The 18,536-nt window shown below is 45.7% G+C and overlaps 1 protein-coding gene across 8 annotated transcripts in view; it reads left to right on the top strand.

The window, feature by feature from the left end:
* The window catches only part of TP63 (tumor protein p63), a 153,142-nt gene that overhangs the window by 125,966 nt on the left and 8,640 nt on the right, over positions 1–18,536 (top strand). For 6 of the 8 annotated variants that reach the window (XM_069024084.1, XM_069024077.1, XM_069024082.1 and 3 more), the window contains 6 exons: positions 4,872–5,058; positions 6,759–6,874; positions 7,195–7,304; positions 7,554–7,690; positions 8,698–8,780; positions 9,730–9,866. In XM_069024084.1, the coding sequence (XP_068880185.1) occupies positions 4,872–5,058; positions 6,759–6,874; positions 7,195–7,304; positions 7,554–7,690; positions 8,698–8,780; positions 9,730–9,866 (770 nt within the window). Of the gene's footprint in view, positions 1–4,871; positions 5,059–6,758; positions 6,875–7,194; positions 7,305–7,553; positions 7,691–8,697; positions 8,781–9,729; positions 9,867–14,154; positions 16,351–18,536 lie in introns of those variants that run through there. The other 2 variants (XM_069024083.1, XM_069024078.1) reach the window with 2 other exon arrangements.

Here is an 18,536-nt window from a genome sequence, read left to right as displayed (position 1 = left end):
TATGCCCACTGGCAGCAAGCTGTCCACTTTCCTCTGGCGCCTGGTGGGAAAGAGGACTTCAAACTGCAGCTGCAACAAATCCGCTCACAAGCCGTGGGGTTTAGGTTATGCTGAGCTGAAGGTTAAATCTGGAAGGGGGAGGTGTCCTTGTGTGCAGCACTCCTGGTACAGCTCCTCTTCACTGAATGTCCTCTGGGTACACATTGGTTCCTAAGAGAGAGAGAGAGAGTGTGTGTGTGTGTGTGTGTGTGTGTGTGTTTGTACACATGTGTTCCTGATTTTCCCCCACATGCTCCCAGCAGCTTTTTGTAAATGGAAAGTTAAATCATGGTCTAGCATATCAAAAATGTTTAAGGTGCTTGGGTAAATTTCAATTTTTATTCTTAGTTGGTAGCTTCCTTTCTTCCCACTGCCTTTTTTTCTTCTAAATAATTAAAATATATTCAAATTATTTTCTATTTCTTTGTGACTCTCCTTGTTTTCACCTGTGACTACTCTGGTGCAGGTAACTGTTGCATTCCCACTCTTCTAACCCATTTTTTTTTCCCCTTCTTAGGGAGTTAGTTTGATAGGGGAGAAAGCATAGCTGACTGACAGCTTTGAAAACATAAAGTAAAATGAATCTAGTTAACTGAGTTGAACTAAAACATGACTACTTGAAAGAAGTTTGCAGAAGATTTGAAAGACCTGTTGATCTGAGCAGGAGGGGCTCAGAGAGCTGTAATGCCTTAAAGCCAAGCTCTGGGATCACCTTCAAGCTGACATCCATTAGCATTTGCAGAGCTGACTGAACCCCACTGCTTTTAAAGATTTAGGGGCCATAATCCCTCTGCTAGATCAGATGGTAAACCAGATATTAGAGCTAGATTTCAAAAGTAGTGTTTGGGGGATTTCACTGCATCAGAGTTTTGCAGAGGAATTGAACACGCAGTGAAAAGCCATTGTGGCTTGTATTGCATTGCACACTTACTTCCAGGAGACTTCAGTCCCTTCTAACAAAAATTGTCCATTTGACAGTCAAAAAGTGTTTTGTTTTTGCCTTCCAACACTTTGTTGACACACCTTCCATAGAAGGGGCTTACTGAGAAATCAGACAGGTGTTGCCTGATGGTAGCTGGTGTGTGTATTGTGCTACTGAATTACCAGCCAGGGTGCCAAGAGCGGGTAATACAGTATGTCTGCACAGGCAGGTGGGGAGAGCAGAGCTGCAGGCACTGGAATGTTTTCATCTTTTCTTTTAAAACATATTATTAAGCAAAAAGCTAAATTCATGACAGACAGCAGTCAAACTCCAAAGAAAAGTCCGAGCCAACGCTCTTTCCTCTCCCTCTTGAGCAGATAACATGTTTCCAGGCTCAACTCTTTTGTTTCAAATGGCTTTCAGGTCTGTACTCTGGGGGAAGTGGTGTTTGCACTCCTCAGGCTGTTGGCACAACCTTTGTTCCTACTGCTGGATAATGGCTATTGTCATCTTGTTAACTGCTAGACTTGTTTGTTGGGTCAAGCTCATTTTTTATATTTGTATTCCTAATTAATCTAGTTTTCCTGCTTAAGTGTGTTTATTAATAGTCATGCTTTGGATTTCTGGGAATTGCTCATGTTAGCCCTCATACAGCAAGTGTCAGTTCACAGCAAGATGTGGTGGGCAGGGAGACTGTCACCTCCTGCAGGGTGGGGTTGTTTGGGACCACTGAGGAGCAGCACCTGTGCCAAGAGGGTGATCCTTGCTTGCAGGCACTATCTGAATGCACAGACAGCTCCTGCCTTGGGTTCTCTTTCTGAAGCGCCTTTGCTTTGAAATCTATATACAATATCCTGTCTTGCTCTGTGGATATAGCGATTATCACTGATCCAGGACGAAGTCACCATGACCTAGTTGTTGGCATCTATTTATGCCAATAAATGGCTGTGCATCAGGTTACCCCTGGTTGCAGCAAAATTGGCGGGGTGGGAAACTCGAGCCCCTCTCTGTCTGACAGCAGGTACCCTGCGGACAGATTTACACTGGTGTTAAATGTCCATCCCTTCAGTGATTACATGCTCGAAGGCGGCTGTGCCTGGGGTAGATGTGAAATCATGGCCCTACGCCATGTCCCCAAGCCCTGTGCAGCGCCTGCGAGGCTTGAACTCTTCTTACAATCAGGTGACAAAAAGGCTGCTCAGCCTCCTGCTGTCTCTTTTGCTTCTGCTGGGCAATCTTCCCGTGTCCTGACTGTGTCCTGAGGCAGAGGTGGGCTCCTGGTTACCCTCCTTTTCTGACATGCCAAGTTCAAGTTGCTGGCCGGAACCTGCAGCTCTTGAGTCTGCCCTGTGTTTCTTTGTTGGAGAGGCTTGTTCATCATAACCCATTAGCTCTTGGCTGTTTGCTTTCTGTGAATTTCAGCTGTGAGTCCAATGCCTTCCTTGCTGGTTGTAGTCAGTGGGGTCCAACGGTGCCATTTGGGTGTATGAGGAGCAGATCCCTTTCTCTGCTGGCAGAGGGGCCACACTGTTTGATCAGGAACCTCAGTATTGATGCTGGTGTTGGGTACCTCTCAGTCCTTCTGAAAGCAGTGATTTTTATTTTCCCCCTTTCTTGTAACCCCAGCTTTCTGTCTCTGAAGATATTATACGTAAAATTACAGTCAGCACCAAGAGCCCTGGTCAGTGACCGAGGGGTGTGTATCTCCTTCCATTTGTTCAATTCTCTGGATGCCTGCAGACACCGGACACGTTGGCTCCTGGCGTGTGCTGTGCCCTCTGTGCACCACTGCTCTTCCGTATTTTTGCTTGCATTTCAGCCCATCACCTTTGGGTGCCCAATTTCTTTACGCTTCAGTGATGTTAAGGCATCCAAGTGATTAGCTGGCTTTTTGAGATTTTTGAGGCTTTCTGTCCTTGAAACCTTCACAATGCTATGAGCAAACTGATGTGATGAAGGAAACAAAGCTTTACAGGTTTTCTTCCTTTTTAAATATAAGTGATTCTTTTTCTACCTCTTGAGATGAAAAGACAACATGATGAGCTCATTCTTACCTTCAGTAAGGAATTGCTTTTTAATTAAAAAACAATAAGGAATTTCAGGTTTAAAAGATGTATGATATAAATCACCATCTAGATCTGTTTCGCAACTTTTTTTTTTGTAATTGTTTGGCATGCTCCCCATTTCCGCAGGCTGGGTAAATCCTTTGTGCATTTAATCTGTAGCCTGCAGGCACATAAAATACATTGCACAATTTGGCCTTTGCATTTTAAAGAAATCTTTTTTCGCAGCTTAAATACCTGTAGCATCTTCTCTGCCACATGGCAAGATGGTGTTGAGTGAGGAGGGAAGGGACTGGCTTGACTTATGTTAAATCCCTCTCTCCTACCCAGTGTCTCTCGCAAGTTTGGTTTTTCCTATGTTAGCAGTGTGTACACTTTGAAATGCAAATAATCCCTGAATATCACTAGCTAATCCTTTTGCTGGTGCATCATCTGCCACCCACCAGTGCACACGCTGGCTCTCCCAGTCCCAGTGGGGTCCATGGCCACAGGGTGCTCTTGACCAGTATGGACCTGTCACTGCTCTGTTTGAACAGCTGGGAAGAGGGATGTATTGGCCCATGGCTGCTAGAGACCTTTTTTTGTGAGGAAACAACCACCTTGGGGCTGTCCCATTTCTTTTCCTGCAAGAACCGAGGATGTGGAGATGGGGAAATGCCAGCAATTCCTGTGGGTTATGCTGTTACAGGGAGATCTCTGCACTCATGAATGTGTGAATACCAGGAGAAAACTGAATGCCTCTGGAGTGGGGTACTGAAAAACCTGCCATATTTTGGAACAGGCTTGTACAGCAGGGGAGACTGGAGAGTCTCCTTCATGGGAGACATCCAGGAAAATGGATTTAGGTTGTGCAGCCTTGAACCACTTGGGACTTTCCTTGCTGTCCTCCCTGCTAAACAGATGCCTTTATTTCAGAGGGGTTTTGAAAAGAAACCACCAACTTCAGCCTTGATGCTTTGCTGAGTAAAGGTTTCCAGATGTGAACACCCTCCAGGAAAATGCTGCATCGGTTTACTGTTTTAGTGAGGAATATCTTAAGAGAAATCTAATAGTCTCCAAATTAGCACAGTGAATAAAAGTATCTTCTTCTGTTCCAGGTGTTCATTGCATGGTCACAGCCTCCCTTTTGGAGCCAGCTGCTGGGTTATCATCTAGGTCTCAGCATGGAGCTGGTGTTTGGGCTGTTAAGCTCTTCTGGCTTTGAAAAAAAAATACTGTTTGGGTTTTTTTACCTTATTTTTGGATATAATACTTTGAGTTCAGAAGTGAGAAGATTACTACAGAGGTGCTCAGTAGATGTAGGAGATGGTTTTAAAAGATGATTGAAATGTCAGATTTGGTACAACTCCCAATTGAGCAGGGTCTTGTTTTCAAGTACTGTTCAGTTCTAAGGTTGATGTTTTTATTTAATCCCTCTGCAAGAGTAGGAGGGCTTCGTAGAAAACAGGATGAAACACTTTGTCTGTGGTTTTGAGTGCTTCCAGGATTACAGGATGCTGTGAAAAGAATAGCATCTTTTTTGTTAGGTGGATAATGGGTGTCTCTTGCAAGAGGGAGTGTGTGCCCAAGAGAAATAAAGCCTTTATTTGTTCGAGTAAATGAAGTGCTCTTTATCTGAAGATTTTTGCATTCGGGAAAGCTAGGATGTAGATTTATGCTCTGCTATTTTATAGCAGGTAAAGGTCTAGGGATTTTTTCACTTTTCTGGAAGCGTGGCTGTTGTGCAAACAAGTGCAGCGCACAAGTGGCTGGTGCTTTTAGTTACAAATGCAAAGCCATCTCCATGTTCCTGGTGTGCCTTCACCCCTAGCTGAACTTCTGACTCTCTTTCTCTGTTCCCCATGCAGTATTCCACCGAACTGAAAAAGCTGTACTGCCAGATCGCCAAGACATGTCCCATCCAGATCAAAGTGATGACCCCACCACCCCAGGGAGCTGTCATCAGGGCTATGCCAGTCTACAAGAAAGCTGAACACGTCACCGAAGTGGTCAAACGCTGCCCGAACCACGAGCTGAGCCGGGAGTTCAACGAGGGTAAGGAGGGCAGTGCTATCCTGGCAGTCCCTCTCCAGAGCTGCTTGGCTGATGAACAGCCACTGAGGGATGTGACAGCAGCTTCAGGGCAAACCTTCTGGAAGCAGACCTCCTTGCGACACCTTGTGCAGCTTTGTATTTCCCGTGCTTGGCAGGAAGTGTCATGCGATGCTTTAGCTGTCCCTGTGCAAGCACATCCTTGGGAGGAAAGTACTGAAATAAACCTCACAACTGCCTAGGTTGGGTGGATGTCTGTCCCCAGGGCAGGCAGTGCCCCTCTGGCAGCCTTCCTCTGCTCTGCTTTTGCTTCTGCAATGAGAAGCAGCTGTTGTGCTCAGGAATGAGCTTCCATGTCGCTGGGACAGGGATTTAGTAACAGGATGCAATATCATCTCCAGTCCTTAATCCACGCATCAAAGATGGAGGGGCTGTTTATCTCTGGCAGGGTAATGCTAAGTGCCAGCATCAACTGTGGGCATCGTTCTTCTACATTTAACACTCTCAGTTCAGTATTAATGTTTTAACATTTTATTTGCTTCTCCTCATGTTAGTGAAGCAGCAGCTGCTTTTAAAATATCCTTTGGTTTTCTGCAAGCTCATGGGCTGGGTTCCATTTTGTCTTGGCCACTTAAGTTCACCTAAGTTCAGATGAGTATCTGTTTTATTCTATGTACATTATTTATCTCCTACTGTAAAAAAAACCCACAGTTGGTGTCAGTTAGCAGGATGTCTTGGGAGCCTGGATCCCATTGCTGGTTACAGTGCAGCCAGCTAGACAAGTCCCAGAAATAAGCAAGGATGTGGGAGTGTAAAATCAGAGTGGAGTGAGACAGTTCTTCAAAACAGTTTTTTATATTAAAAAGTGCTTTTCTGACAGAACTGTATTTATTGAGGGTTGATGCCATTCAATAATGGGTTTTTAAGGAAGAAAAAAAGTCCTATAAATTCTTATTCTGAAGTAGTTATTTCTCTAGAAATAGGCTGTACTTTGAGTAAGAAATGAATAGTTAATATACAAAAGAAATTCTTGAGATGAACCATAGCAGGGTCCTCTCCTCAGAATTTAGTTGTATGTTGTAGAAACATGGAAGAAAATTTGCAGGAAGGAAGCTTTTAATTATTGGAAGGTGGCCTAGGAACCAAGAAGATCATGTTCCCTTTTGCTGCTGCTACAAGTGAGCATGATTTTTCAAGCTGACCATTAATTAAATGCATATTTCTCTTGCTACTTGAATCTTTTTTTTTGGATCAAGACTGATGTAAGGGAGCAGAAGAGGGCTAGCAATTGATAGGAAGAAGAGTAGGAATTGAGACTTGAAGGAATTTGCTTTGTGCATGCATTAGAGGGAGGAAAATAAAGGCTTTCAGCTGGTGTGAAAATCTGGCAGGAGTTATCTGCTGGAAGAGCTGCTGAGCTGCCACTCAGTTCACATTTGGGCTCAGTGTGGGATCTTGGGAAGCTCTGGTTCAAGTTTAGCCACAGGTATCCAGAGTGAGCTTGAGAAAGCCTTTGTTGCTTTTGGTGTCTGACAGCAGGGATCTTGGGAAGGGATGCTTTAAGGGCTGGGAGGCACCTGTGTGAGCTCTGGTAGACTTCTGGGGCCACGTGCATCTCCCTGGATGGCAGATCTTGCCACCCTGTGTATGGCCTTGCTTCACTGAACAGTGTCTCTTGTTTATTCCCCTCTTTACCCTTGCAGGGCAGATTGCACCTCCCAGCCACCTGATCAGAGTGGAAGGGAACAGCCATGCCCAGTATGTAGAAGACCCCATCACTGGGAGGCAGAGTGTGCTGGTCCCTTATGAGCCACCCCAGGTATGTTGTGAGCTCGGGCTGGTGGCATCCTGGCACACAGAGGGGTGGGAGTTGTAACCTTAGCCAGAGGAGTTGGGATCTTGGGCTTTCCTCATCACAATTAATCCCTTCTTCCTTTTTTGTCAGAAATGAGCTGTGAAACACCCTCTTTATTCCTTGAGAGCAGGGGTTCTTCATTTCTTTTAAGGAAGCTTTGTAGTGGGGGCCTATTTCACACTGGTCCGATTCCAGCCCAGCTTGGGAAGTATGAGAGGAGAGCTTGGAAAAAGCAGAGCTCTCCATCCTCCCTCTCTTCTGGTCATTGCCTTTGTCTCATCCAGGTCGGTACTGAGTTCACTACAGTCTTGTACAACTTCATGTGCAACAGCAGCTGCGTTGGAGGGATGAACCGCCGCCCGATCCTCATCATTGTGACCCTGGAAACCAGAGAGTAAGTTGTGCATCACGACTGTAACCCTTCTGGCTTCTCTTCCCCTCAGGGCAGCATTCCATATCCTTAGGAACAGCTTCATTCAAGAGGCTATAGGATATTTTTTAGATGTTTGCAGGTGGGAGTTGCCCAGCACTCAGGAAATCTGGATTGGGAAATGGGAGATGCACAGTGTGGTGTGAAGTTGAGGGGAGCTGCTGGCCTGTGTCCAAAACGCTAGCTGATGTTTCTCCTTACCTCTCTTCCCAGTGGGCAAGTCTTGGGCCGCCGTTGTTTCGAAGCCCGTATTTGTGCTTGCCCAGGCAGAGACCGCAAGGCAGACGAGGACAGCATCCGCAAGCAGCAAGTGTCTGACAGCACAAAGAATGGTGATGGTACGAAGCGCCGTAAGTAGCTGGCAGAGCTGGGCAGATCGCAGAGGGCTGTCACTGGGTGCTTGTGCCACAGGGACAGAGTGGTGCTGGGCATGGGCTTGGAGGCAGGAGGGCATTAGACATCTCTTTTCCCAGGGTGAATCAGCCTAGAAAATGAGCTGGTGTTCACAAAGCAGTGTCTGACAATCTGGGTTTGTGGGCTCCCTTGCAGCACTGCTGGTGCTAGATTAGCCTTGCCAGTGGTGGGTGAAGGGGTGTTTATTTGCCACCTTCCAGCTGTATGGCTGGGACTTCAACCTTTTGAACCTTCATTGCCTGTTTGGGGCCATGCTGTTGTTCTCTGCTTCATCTGGCCAGTGTTCTGTGCTGTGGCAGGTGTCTTCCAGCCACAGGGATGTAGACTGAGCAAACAAACCGTGCTGTGCATTGGAGATGCTCTGGCAAGTGGCCTCTCTCTAAAGAGATCTGAGTACTCACTGGACATGCAGGATGTGGAAATCCACCTTTGGTTTTCCCCTGTACTCAGTGAGGGCAGCAGGCTGGACAGCAGGGCACAGGTTATGACAGGAGGCAAACTGGAGTGGGGCTTTGTTTTCTTTTTGAGTTCTGCTCCCTGCCAGTGGTCTCACCTTCGTGGATCACTGATTCACCAACAGCTCGTGAGCCCTGTAATACCAAAACTTTCTGTAACTTTCCTGTAAAGAGCCAGTGTTTGTTCTAAGTGTGGCTTGCCAGGGCTTTGTCGTATATCCAGCATGCCTTGGCTGATGTGTTTCCCCAAGTGACATGGTCAGCCAGCATCTGCAGTCGTGTCTGCCTTAAAGAGCCAGGAGCTGCAAGGACAGTTCTGGAGTGGCTCAGGCAGAGATCCATTCAGAGCACTACAGGTCTGAGCTGGCCATGCACTTCTTATCTCTTTTGTATCTCTCTTTTTGCCTTTTTCTTCTTTGTACACTCCTCCTGTCCCTCTCCCCCCCTTTCTTTTTTTTAATGGGATGCCTTCGGGGTTTCTCTTCCAGCTTTTCGACAAGGAACTCATGGCATACAGATGACATCTATCAAAAAAAGGCGTTCCCCAGATGATGAGCTCTTATACTTGCCAGTGAGTTCTCTCTGTCTTTGTATTTACCCTATGTTAGCTATCTTTGACAGTGACTTGAGGCTTACCTAGACTTCAAAGAGAACTGAGGATGGGGTTGGGGTGTGAAAGGATAATTTTTATTTTCTTTAATCCTATAAGCCACCTATTTTAAATACATACTCCAAATAAAAAATATTAAAGATCCCACTAGGTGCTAAGAATGGCTTATGCAAGGCATATGGGACTATCCCAAGGGGTCTGTCTGTCCTGGTGGAAACATTGTCTTTGAAGTCTAACTAGGTTTCCTCCTCTGTCATTGCTGGGTCTGTGGCACATGACCTTTCTCTAGAAATACTGGGGGTTATCTTACTGATAGGTGGATGCTTCTACGGCTCTTGGATGTATTGCCATTGTAATTCAGTGATAGGAGTGAACTATGCTGTATTAAATGCAGGCTCAGAAAGGGCAAGAAATATCTCTAACTGGCCATTTAGCTCCTTCCCCATGAGCCATGTTTAGTTGGATAAATCACAAACCATGGTGTGCTTGGAGGAGAAGGGCGAGCCAAACCCAGCTCCCAAATTCAAGTGCTATCTTTTGACATATGAGATTCAGCACCAGATCTGCTTACATCTGAGGCAAGTAAAGACATTTTTTGTCTAAATAGGTTGGATCAGAATGTTGCTTTTGGCTGGTGTAGATTCACGTTGAGCCATATGACAACCCCAAGATGTTCATCAGCCTTCAGTGTGAGATTATCACTCTTCAACATTATGTGCTGCACCTCTAGAACAAGACTTAGCAGTTTTATTGTGTGAGCATAGTATATAAGCAGAGTATTTGTATCCTGCTCTGGTTGTTTACTTGACTTTATCTAAAACTCTCTAAGGTGACTACACTAAGGGCTATAGATGCAGTCCTTTAAAGCTTTTGTTCCCCCCCAACCCCCTTTCCTTTTCCCATGATCCAGGTGAGGGGACGGGAGACGTATGAAATGCTGCTGAAGATCAAAGAGTCCCTGGAGCTGATGCAGTACCTTCCCCAGCACACGATTGAGACCTACCGGCAGCAGCAGCAGCAGCAGCACCAGCACTTGCTCCAGAAGCAGTGAGTACCAGTATGCTTGCAGTGTCAGTGCAGTGGGGACAGTGGGAAAGGGGGAGAGAGGAGAGAGACACAGAAGGCTGCTGCACAGTTGTTCACAGGGACAGGGTGCTCAAATGAGGGCCAAGCAATGGGACAAAGCAGTTCTCCTTCCCCAAGTGTGCGTCCTGACTGCTTGCGAGGTCCCTCTCTAGTCTTTCATCCCTCATGTTTTGCCTTTTGGCCTCAGAGGGTGAATGAGGATGGGCTCAGTGCCTCATTTCTGACCTTCAGCCAGAGCCCAAGGCACAGCACAGCGAGGCAGAGCCATTGAGAGCCTGTGGTCAGAAACCTGCTATGTGTGCCCATCCCAGCTGGGGAGCGCAGGCTGGGTGCACTCCTCTCTCATCTCTCCATGGGAGTGGCAGCAAACATGGAACCATCTCTGTGCCTTCTCCAGGGTATCCATCTGAGCATCTTGCTAAGAGTATGTAGAGCTGGGACTGTGAGCACCAGCTCAGCTGAGTGCTTGGACCCCACTGCAGAGCATCTCTGGTGCATTGGAGGGCTGGTGTCTCAATGGTACAACAATACTTCAGGTTGTTCAGCTATAAAACAGGCTGCTGAAAGTTGAGAGCAAGATTTCCTTTGTGGCCAGTGGGCACTTCAAAGAGAGATTCTAGACACACTTTTAAAGTGTTGTCAAAAACTGCACTTTGCCAGCTGACTCTTCACATTGCTCATGAGAAATCTTCCATCCTCCCTGAACTCAGCTGACAGGGCTGCACTGGGATTGCTTTGGGAGCTGTAAGTGCGAGGAAGATGGAGAAAAGAAGGGCCAAATAGGTGTCTGGGTTCCCAAAGCCTTGCAGTTACAGAGGCTTGGGCAGAGAATGACTTCCCAGACAGGCTGTAAGCAGTGTCATTCATGGGCATTGCTTCACCTGCTGTCTCGGGTGACAGAAAATAGCCCCTGGGCTGTAGCTGGCTGCCAGCGGTAGTGCTTCGGATCTCGTGCGTTCCTGCTGGGAAGCTCTCACGTCAGGAGGCTGTGGGTATAACTCATTCCTCTGCAGAGGTTAGCATGGGGCCAAGGCACCACATAAGTCCCACTTGAGCCTGTAGGGATTTATTTCAGTGCCTTGGCCTTGTCTCAGGACTTCTGCAATACCACAGCTTTCTGCCAGATCTCTGCATGTGTTCACATTTCAACCTGTATGTTTTTAGTGTCAGCTGGAGTCTTGTGGAGGTGTGAAAAAAACCTTCTGCCAAAATGTCTGGAGCATCCAAGGGCTCTGGACTCTTTTTTGGGGCACTTAAAAATCTCATTATTATTACTTGCTTATCAGTCATCTGCACTGTTTGTATATACCATAGATTGTATTTACTAGCTCCTAGGCACTGCGGCCTTTGTGTGCTCTGCTGCTTGTCTTCAAAGCTTCACCTGAACCACAGCCATTTCAGCTGAGAAATGGTTTTTGTAAGCAGAAATGGACAGCAGCAGATGACAGCTTTCCCTTGGTGCTGATGGTTGGCTTTGCCATAATTACTGTTTTCATTCTTTCTGTATCAGTAGGATGGGTTCCTGGCAAATGAGGTTGGTATTTGTGTTACCTTTAAGACCAGCATGTAGAAGTCCAGCCATTTAATTTAATGAAACTTCTTTTGGCATGTCTCCTGGCACTTGTCCAGTTACTCATTTTTTCTCAGTTGCTGAGTGTGCTCAGATACACGGGAGAAAGATTAAGAGCTTTTAAGAGTGCCAGGAGTGTGGAGAAAAATAACTTTTAGTGTTTGTCCAGAGCTGCTGCGGTTGTCTCTGCAGACAGCTTGCCATCAAGAAGGGCCCTCTGTGCTGAAATACATGTTCAGGCAATAGTTTCTTAGGTGCACTTTGGGTTTTGCTACTTTTTCCTCAGTAATCCAGGGTATGACTTAATACCTGAATGAATGTGTTCAGGCAAAGGGATGTTTAGGCTGAAAAGACTCTAAGATGAAATTGCACCCCAAAAAAGGAGCTTCAGGTCTGTGTGAGAATGGGTTAGAGCAGCTGCTTTTTAGGGAGTGGTTTGGATAAGAGCAAACTTCCACTGTGAGCAGGTTGCTGGGAGAACTTTTGCCACCGCTTCCTTGTCAGGCTGGCCAAACTCAGGAGCACGGGGACTCCTTTTTGAATCTGTTCTGGCTTCTCACTTTGTATGTAGGGATGTACTTTAAAATTTTGGTCTCAGTTCACCTTTAGTTCAATGTACACATGAAACGTGGGAGCTGGGGAAGTGTGTGTGCTGTGACCAAGCTGGAAAGTGCTGGAAGCTGTATGTCCCAGCAGGGCTCTGGGGCTGGAATGTTTGAAAGTTGCCGTTGGCTCTTCCTTCTCAAAATAGAGCAGCATCCACAAATGCTCCAGAGTCAAGCCGTGGTGGAGGAATTGCTTGATTGTTCAGGTTACTTTTCTGGGCAGTGATTAACATAGAAAAGCTATCTAGGTGTGTGGAAAGACTTTTCCCTTTCACTCCTGCAACGTGGAAAGCTTCAACTTTTTTTGAAGAGTAGAAAAAGCAAGATTGAGATTATCATGGTGGAAAGGTAGTTTTAAAAATATAAATCTGTCATTTTGGAAAACAGCTGTATAATTGCTCTCATGCACATACAGACCAGCAATGCATTTGACAGGCCAGCAGATGCAGCTGTCTGACTATTCTGGAATAAAAAGGACAAATCTGGTGACAATCAGAATTCTTGTGTCCCACTAGATGACCAAAATACTGCAATGCCAGACCACAGTATTTCTCTGTCTCATCTCCTCTCTCTGCTTGCTCCTTTGTGCATGGTTTTCTCTTATTTACTGTTATGCCCAAATACCTTCATGATCATAGGTGGGAAGTTGTTGAGTTTTTTCTTTCAGTTTGTTCTTCCTTTTTCACTGTCAAATCCTGGGGCCCATGCTTGAACTGCAGCACACACATGTTTATTTAGAAGACTTCCTTTTCATAGTCTGCTGCCATTTGTGTAAAATATAGATTTGCCAGATGATTACTGCTGTGAGAGATGTCAGAGGTGGCTCATGCTTTGTTGGAGAGGAAGTGTTTCCTCATAACCCTGCTGTGAAATACATTTACTATCAATATTCCTAGAGAGTCACCTGCACAGTCTTTAAGGGTTTCACTAGAAAACCCTTTTTCGTGTGGTGGGTTTCACTCTGCTGAGCACTGTTTTCTGAACTATCTGTATTGCAGTTTCCTTCAGCAGAGAATCACAGAACATTTCAAGGTGGAAGGGACCCATAAAGTTCATAAGGAACACCAAGCCCAACTCCTGTGGTTGAAGGGTTTTCACAAAGTCTTCCAATAGCTACCAAGAAGAGGGCTCTTATGTCCAAGTGGAATCTTGCACCCCAGAAAATATTTCTTTCCTATCAGCAGGGCTTCAGCTACCAGCCCACTGGCTGCCTTTCAGTCTAGTGAGCAGCACAACTCATTATCCAAGTGAGAAGGAATTAACCTCATAAGTGTGAGCTGTGACAGAACTGAGCTATCCAATGCCTGGAGTGCTCCAGCTGGGCTGTGAGCTGCAAGGATCCCAGTGCTTGCTGTTGTGGGAAGGGGGCTGGTGGGGAGGGTATTCCTTGTACCTTCACCTTGTTAATCTGGCTTTTGGTGTGAAAGCTAATAGTGGATTTTTGCATGGTTTGGTTTGGTTTTGTAGTGCTGTGCTTGCATGTGAACTCCAGGCACCTGGATAGTGTTCTCACTACAGAATGGCCAAGGTGAAAGGAACCAAGTAGAAGTGCTTTGTGGGCTGTGAGGATACAGTGCCCTCTGCATCAGCTGGTGGCCCCAGGGACCCCTCATCTTTTCAAAGGGGAGTAGTTGAACTGTAATCAGTATGGCCAATAGGCACCATTCTCCCTCTCTAGCACCAGCTTCTGGTTTTGAAGTGATTGTAGTTAGAAACAGACTCAAAGGAAGTTGCTACTCCTTTTCCCCTTTGGCTGAATGCTTTTGTTCCTCTTGTGTTTGTCACTGGAAACATTATCAGGGCCTTATTTGTACCCATGAGACTAGGACAGAATCAGATTTCCCTATTAACTGGTTCTTTTCCCTTCCTTGCCAAGCACTCCTTGTGCCTGGGGCTTTCCAGCTTCCTAAATCTCCCGTTACATACCCTCACTGTAGGTGCTAAGACATCTGCTTTTTCCCTCTGAAAGCCCATACTGTGATCATGAAGGTGGAAAGTGAGTGCTTCTCTCTTGGTGGCTGGCAAAGGGTCCTGTACATTCATCTTTTTCTTTTCTCTGGTTCCTTCTTTACAGTCTCCTTTCGGCCTGCTTCAGGAATGAACTCATGGACTCAAGGAGAGACCCTCCCAAACAGACCGATGCCATCCTAAAACATTCCAGCCCCCCAAACCCATCAGTATATCCATAAACCGAGCTGGCAGGGTCATTTTGCCCAGCTGGCAGGACTAGAAACAGTGGGGCAAATACACAGCCTGATAGCAGCAGAGCGAATAGTGAGAGTAAACTTCTGAAGGGACTCAAACTTTGCAAAAACAACAGACACTTCTACAGACCTCTTAGCTGTAGCCCTTAGCGTTGCGAGGTCGGGAACCACGATGTCATCTGTCTTGGTGTAACTTTTTTTCCCGTTTTTGTAATGCGTTGTTACTCCTTAATTCTGTATTTGTGAAACTCGGCAGGGTTTCTCTGAGCGGGTCTCAATTTTAAAATGCCTTTGGTCTTGTTTAAGTTAAAAAATGTGTCCATGGACTGGGGGGATGGAAGCAGAGGATGTGTGTTTAAATGGTCTGTGATAGTCAATTTGGCCTGGTTTAATGCTGGTCATGCACTAATAGTGCACGTAGCTGATGTATTTGTACTGCTGGACAGGGAGAGGTAATAATTATATGAACTGGCACTGCTAAGAAATCAATTTTTTTTCCTGTAGAAATGCCCTCTGCTTTGGCATCAGGAATTGTTTCCACTTACTTCCAACCTTAAAGGGTCTGATATAAAGTACATCAAAATTGTAAGGAAGACTGGGTGACTGACTTAGCACCAGCACTGCTGGCATTGATCTAGCTTTACTGAACTTATGAAGTTCCTCCTGACTCTATGGGCTCAATCCAAGTGGTGGGCTGAACTGCACAAGTTGGATGTGTGGTTGAATTGTAGCGACATCCATGTGTGCCCAGTGTCCCTGTCCCTTTGCAGCTCAGGGTGTAAAGGGTGGAGTGTCCAAAACTTCCTAGTACCCTACCTGTGAAAAGGGGTTGGAGCTTGCCCCTTTCCTTACATATGTTCAGAAGTTATTAGATGCTGCCTTAACATTTTCATCAGCCCTGGTATGTTCTGCCCCTTCTCTCCAAGCCTCAAAGGAAAGCAGTGCCAGCATATGTTGTAGTTGACTCAGCCAAGTGGCCTCTTGCTCATTAATCCTGCAGCCAGAGGGTCTTGCTGATTGTGTCCATGGAGTGCATCTGGGTTTAGCAATTCCTTCATAGAAGACCTTTTCTGAGCAAGGACTCGTAAATTCTCACACTGCTTCTATCAAACTGTCTCTAAAAGCCATTCATATAGGGTTTGGCTAGGCAGGGAGGAGGGGTCTGCATCAAGCCCCGACTGTCACAAGAGAGGAACAATCAACAGGCAGGTGACATGCCATGGAGTTAACCTGGCCATGTTGAGCATGGCACTGGATGTGGGTACTTGCAGTGAGGCAGGAGGGATTTGAGGGTAGACATTTTGCCCACTGAGAGGTGCTCAGACATCTTTACATGAAGAGCAGCCCCTGATGCTGGGAGGGAAGGGTCCTTCAACACACACTCTCAGGCATTGCTTCTGAGGAACCCTCCAATGTTCACAGGAGCAAGAAATAGAAATGTGAGGAAGTTACTGAAGGTATACCAGGAACAGTGGCTGGGGAGCAGAGCTCAGTTGCAAATGCCACTGATCAGCAGCTTCTGAGAAACTTGGGAGGCTCTGTCAATCCTGCTGGGGACCTGTGTGCCCTGCAGTGCCCTGCAGTCTGTGCTGGATTTATTTGGGGCAGATGCATACGCAGCTCTGACAAACTTGTGGTTAGGCAGTGTGAAGAGAGGGTGCCTCCCAAATGTGTAGTGGTCCTCCTGGCCACCCACCAAGGGAAAAGAGCCTGATGCAGTTGGAGAAGATGCTTAATTCTGATCGTCACATCATCTGCTTCCAGGCAGCAGAGTGGGGATCTGAGCAGGTGGTGACTCGCACTAACATCTCCTTTGAGAGCTGTATCCTGTCTCTGGGTATCTCCAATGTGTTAGCAAGACTTGCTCTATTGTAGCACTGTGGAGGAGGGCTGATGGAAAAGAGCCCCCAAAATTGGGATTAAGTATATAAGTAATAGCTACTTAAACACTAGCAGTGCCTCTTTCATACAGTTGCACCTCTACCATCATTCTTCGTGTAAAGCTAATCAAAATCAAGTGCCTCTTTACCTTGCCTGGAAATTCCAGGAAGTTCTTTAAGATAACAAAGCAGGTCACTATATTCTGTGCCTTTTTATTTGGTAAAGAAAGGCAGTGTGATTCCTTTCCCTGTCAGAGGTGGGAATCTGAACTGTGAATGCAGCTCAGATGTAGGATTATGCTTGGCACTGTTGTCTGTTCTTCCAGTGAAGGTTTATTCCTGAATTTTTGCCTTGTCTGCTTCTGGATGGCAATATGGAAATACTTTGACAGGGGAATACTGATCTGTATCTAGAGCTCTGCTCCTGGGCCTGTCCACCAGCAAGGTTGAGGAGACAGCCCACCAGAAGACAGAAGGCATCCACAGCCTGCACTGGAAGATTCCAGTTCATCATCTGGTGTGGCCTCTAGGAAATCTGTTGTACTGTAATGGGCAGTACAACATCTGAGAATTCCACTAAACAAGAATGTAAATTATTTGAATTCTGTTGTTTCCTGGAAAGCCTTTCTGAATTGTCCTACTTGGCTATAAGAGGATGATGATTGTGAAGCTGATCTTAGTGGTGACTTGATTTGCTTTCCATCTACCAGGTGGTTATATTAGAAGGTGCTATTCTTTTTTTCTTTTATCAAATACCTGGAGCTGAAAGCAATTTGAGTTGCTTTGTAGTCTGTCCTGTGCAGATAAAATGAGAACTTTTTCCAGCTGTCTTTTCATTGCTTCTTTGCCATCTCTGTCTCTTCAGAAAAGTAAACCTTTTCCTTTCAAGGAATAACCCAGTGGACTAATTGGGCCTTATCAGTCAGTCAGGCTGCATCAGTCTGTGTCAACTACTCAATGTATATCCACTCCCTGTATTACAGCTCCATTCCCTGGAGAGCAGGTTGCATGCATGGCCTGCCTTGAGAAATTCCCATACCTGGAATCTAAGGGGAGTCATTATTGCCACCCCTGTCCCTGTGCTGTAGTTCCTGTCTGCCCAGTAACTGTTGGAGCTCCTCCTTTCCATGCTCCCAGTGAGGTACCAAGCCTACAAACCACTGATGTGATTGTCCAGGTGCAGTTGTTAGCTTTAGAATAGCAGCAGCAAGGGCATCTCTCCACTTTTTAGTGTCCTGCTCCTTCATGGGCCTTCAGCGCAGCTGAGTGCAACTGAGCATCATCTGTGTCATTTGTGTGCCATTATTAGACTACATCAGTGACACCCCAGTGTCAGTGGTGGGAAACCTTGCTTTAAAAACCATTGTCAGTGAGCATGTTGGCCTCATATGAATTTGGGATGTGATCCTTGGAGTGGCTACTGAAAGGGAGTGCAGACACAGAACTGGAAGCTCTGATTCTACTTGTGTGTCTCTGCACTGACTGGCTCTGGGTCTTCAGGGACAGCAAACTGTAGGCACAGGGGCTTGGGTGAAATCTTAAGCTCTGAGCCTGAGCTGTCCAGTTGCATTAAATGAACCTTTGATGTCATTTTCATTAAGGCTGCTTACATGGCTGTGTGCTCCTCTGGTGAACGAGGACTCTGGTCTGCTCAATCAGGTAATTGGTCTATCCCAGCAGTTTGCTACCTCTGGTGAAGAGCTGGTATCCAGTGAGCTGGGAAAACGTAGAGTTATACGAGGTAGCCTGTGAACTGAACTTTGTTCATATATGGGAGAAGAAGGAAGTTCCTTCCTGACCTCTTGAGATGATCAGTATATGCCTTGAAGCATGAGAAACTGCTTGCCCTCATATGAGCTTGCATAACTACAAATGTTATTTGCTAAATAATTACATAGCCTCTTGAAGAGAGAAAACTCAGTTGCAGATTGTGACTCAGTGCCTTTTGTATCAGACTGTTCCAAGAAGTATAATAATCTCTTAATTGAAGTCCGTATACCTTGATATTAAAATGCATTTCATTGGCATTGATATCAAAGAAATGTTAATGCTCTGACTTCTAATCTTTCTTGAGACATAGTAAGTACAATTTTAATGAAAATCACTGTGCATGACATTCTTATATCTGTTTTTAAAAATGGAGGAAAAAAGCAATACATTTTAAATGGATGCTCAAACACCATGTAGTCCTTGTGCTTAATACCAAAAACATTTTCTTGTGTTTCTAAGGCTCTTGCTATGTTGATGTGTGACATTAATTTTCAATAAAATTTTGTATCTTGGTTTATCCTGTGACTTTTCTTCGGGTAGATGGCTTTCTGTAGGCCTTTTAAACATCTGCTCATGTGATGGAATAGCTTGGTTGAAACTGG

This window comes from Aphelocoma coerulescens, chromosome 9 (assembly GCF_041296385.1).
Source record: "Aphelocoma coerulescens isolate FSJ_1873_10779 chromosome 9, UR_Acoe_1.0, whole genome shotgun sequence".
NCBI classification, from domain to species: domain Eukaryota; kingdom Metazoa; phylum Chordata; class Aves; order Passeriformes; family Corvidae; genus Aphelocoma; species Aphelocoma coerulescens.
This window is presented reverse-complemented; position numbering and strand designations above follow the sequence as displayed.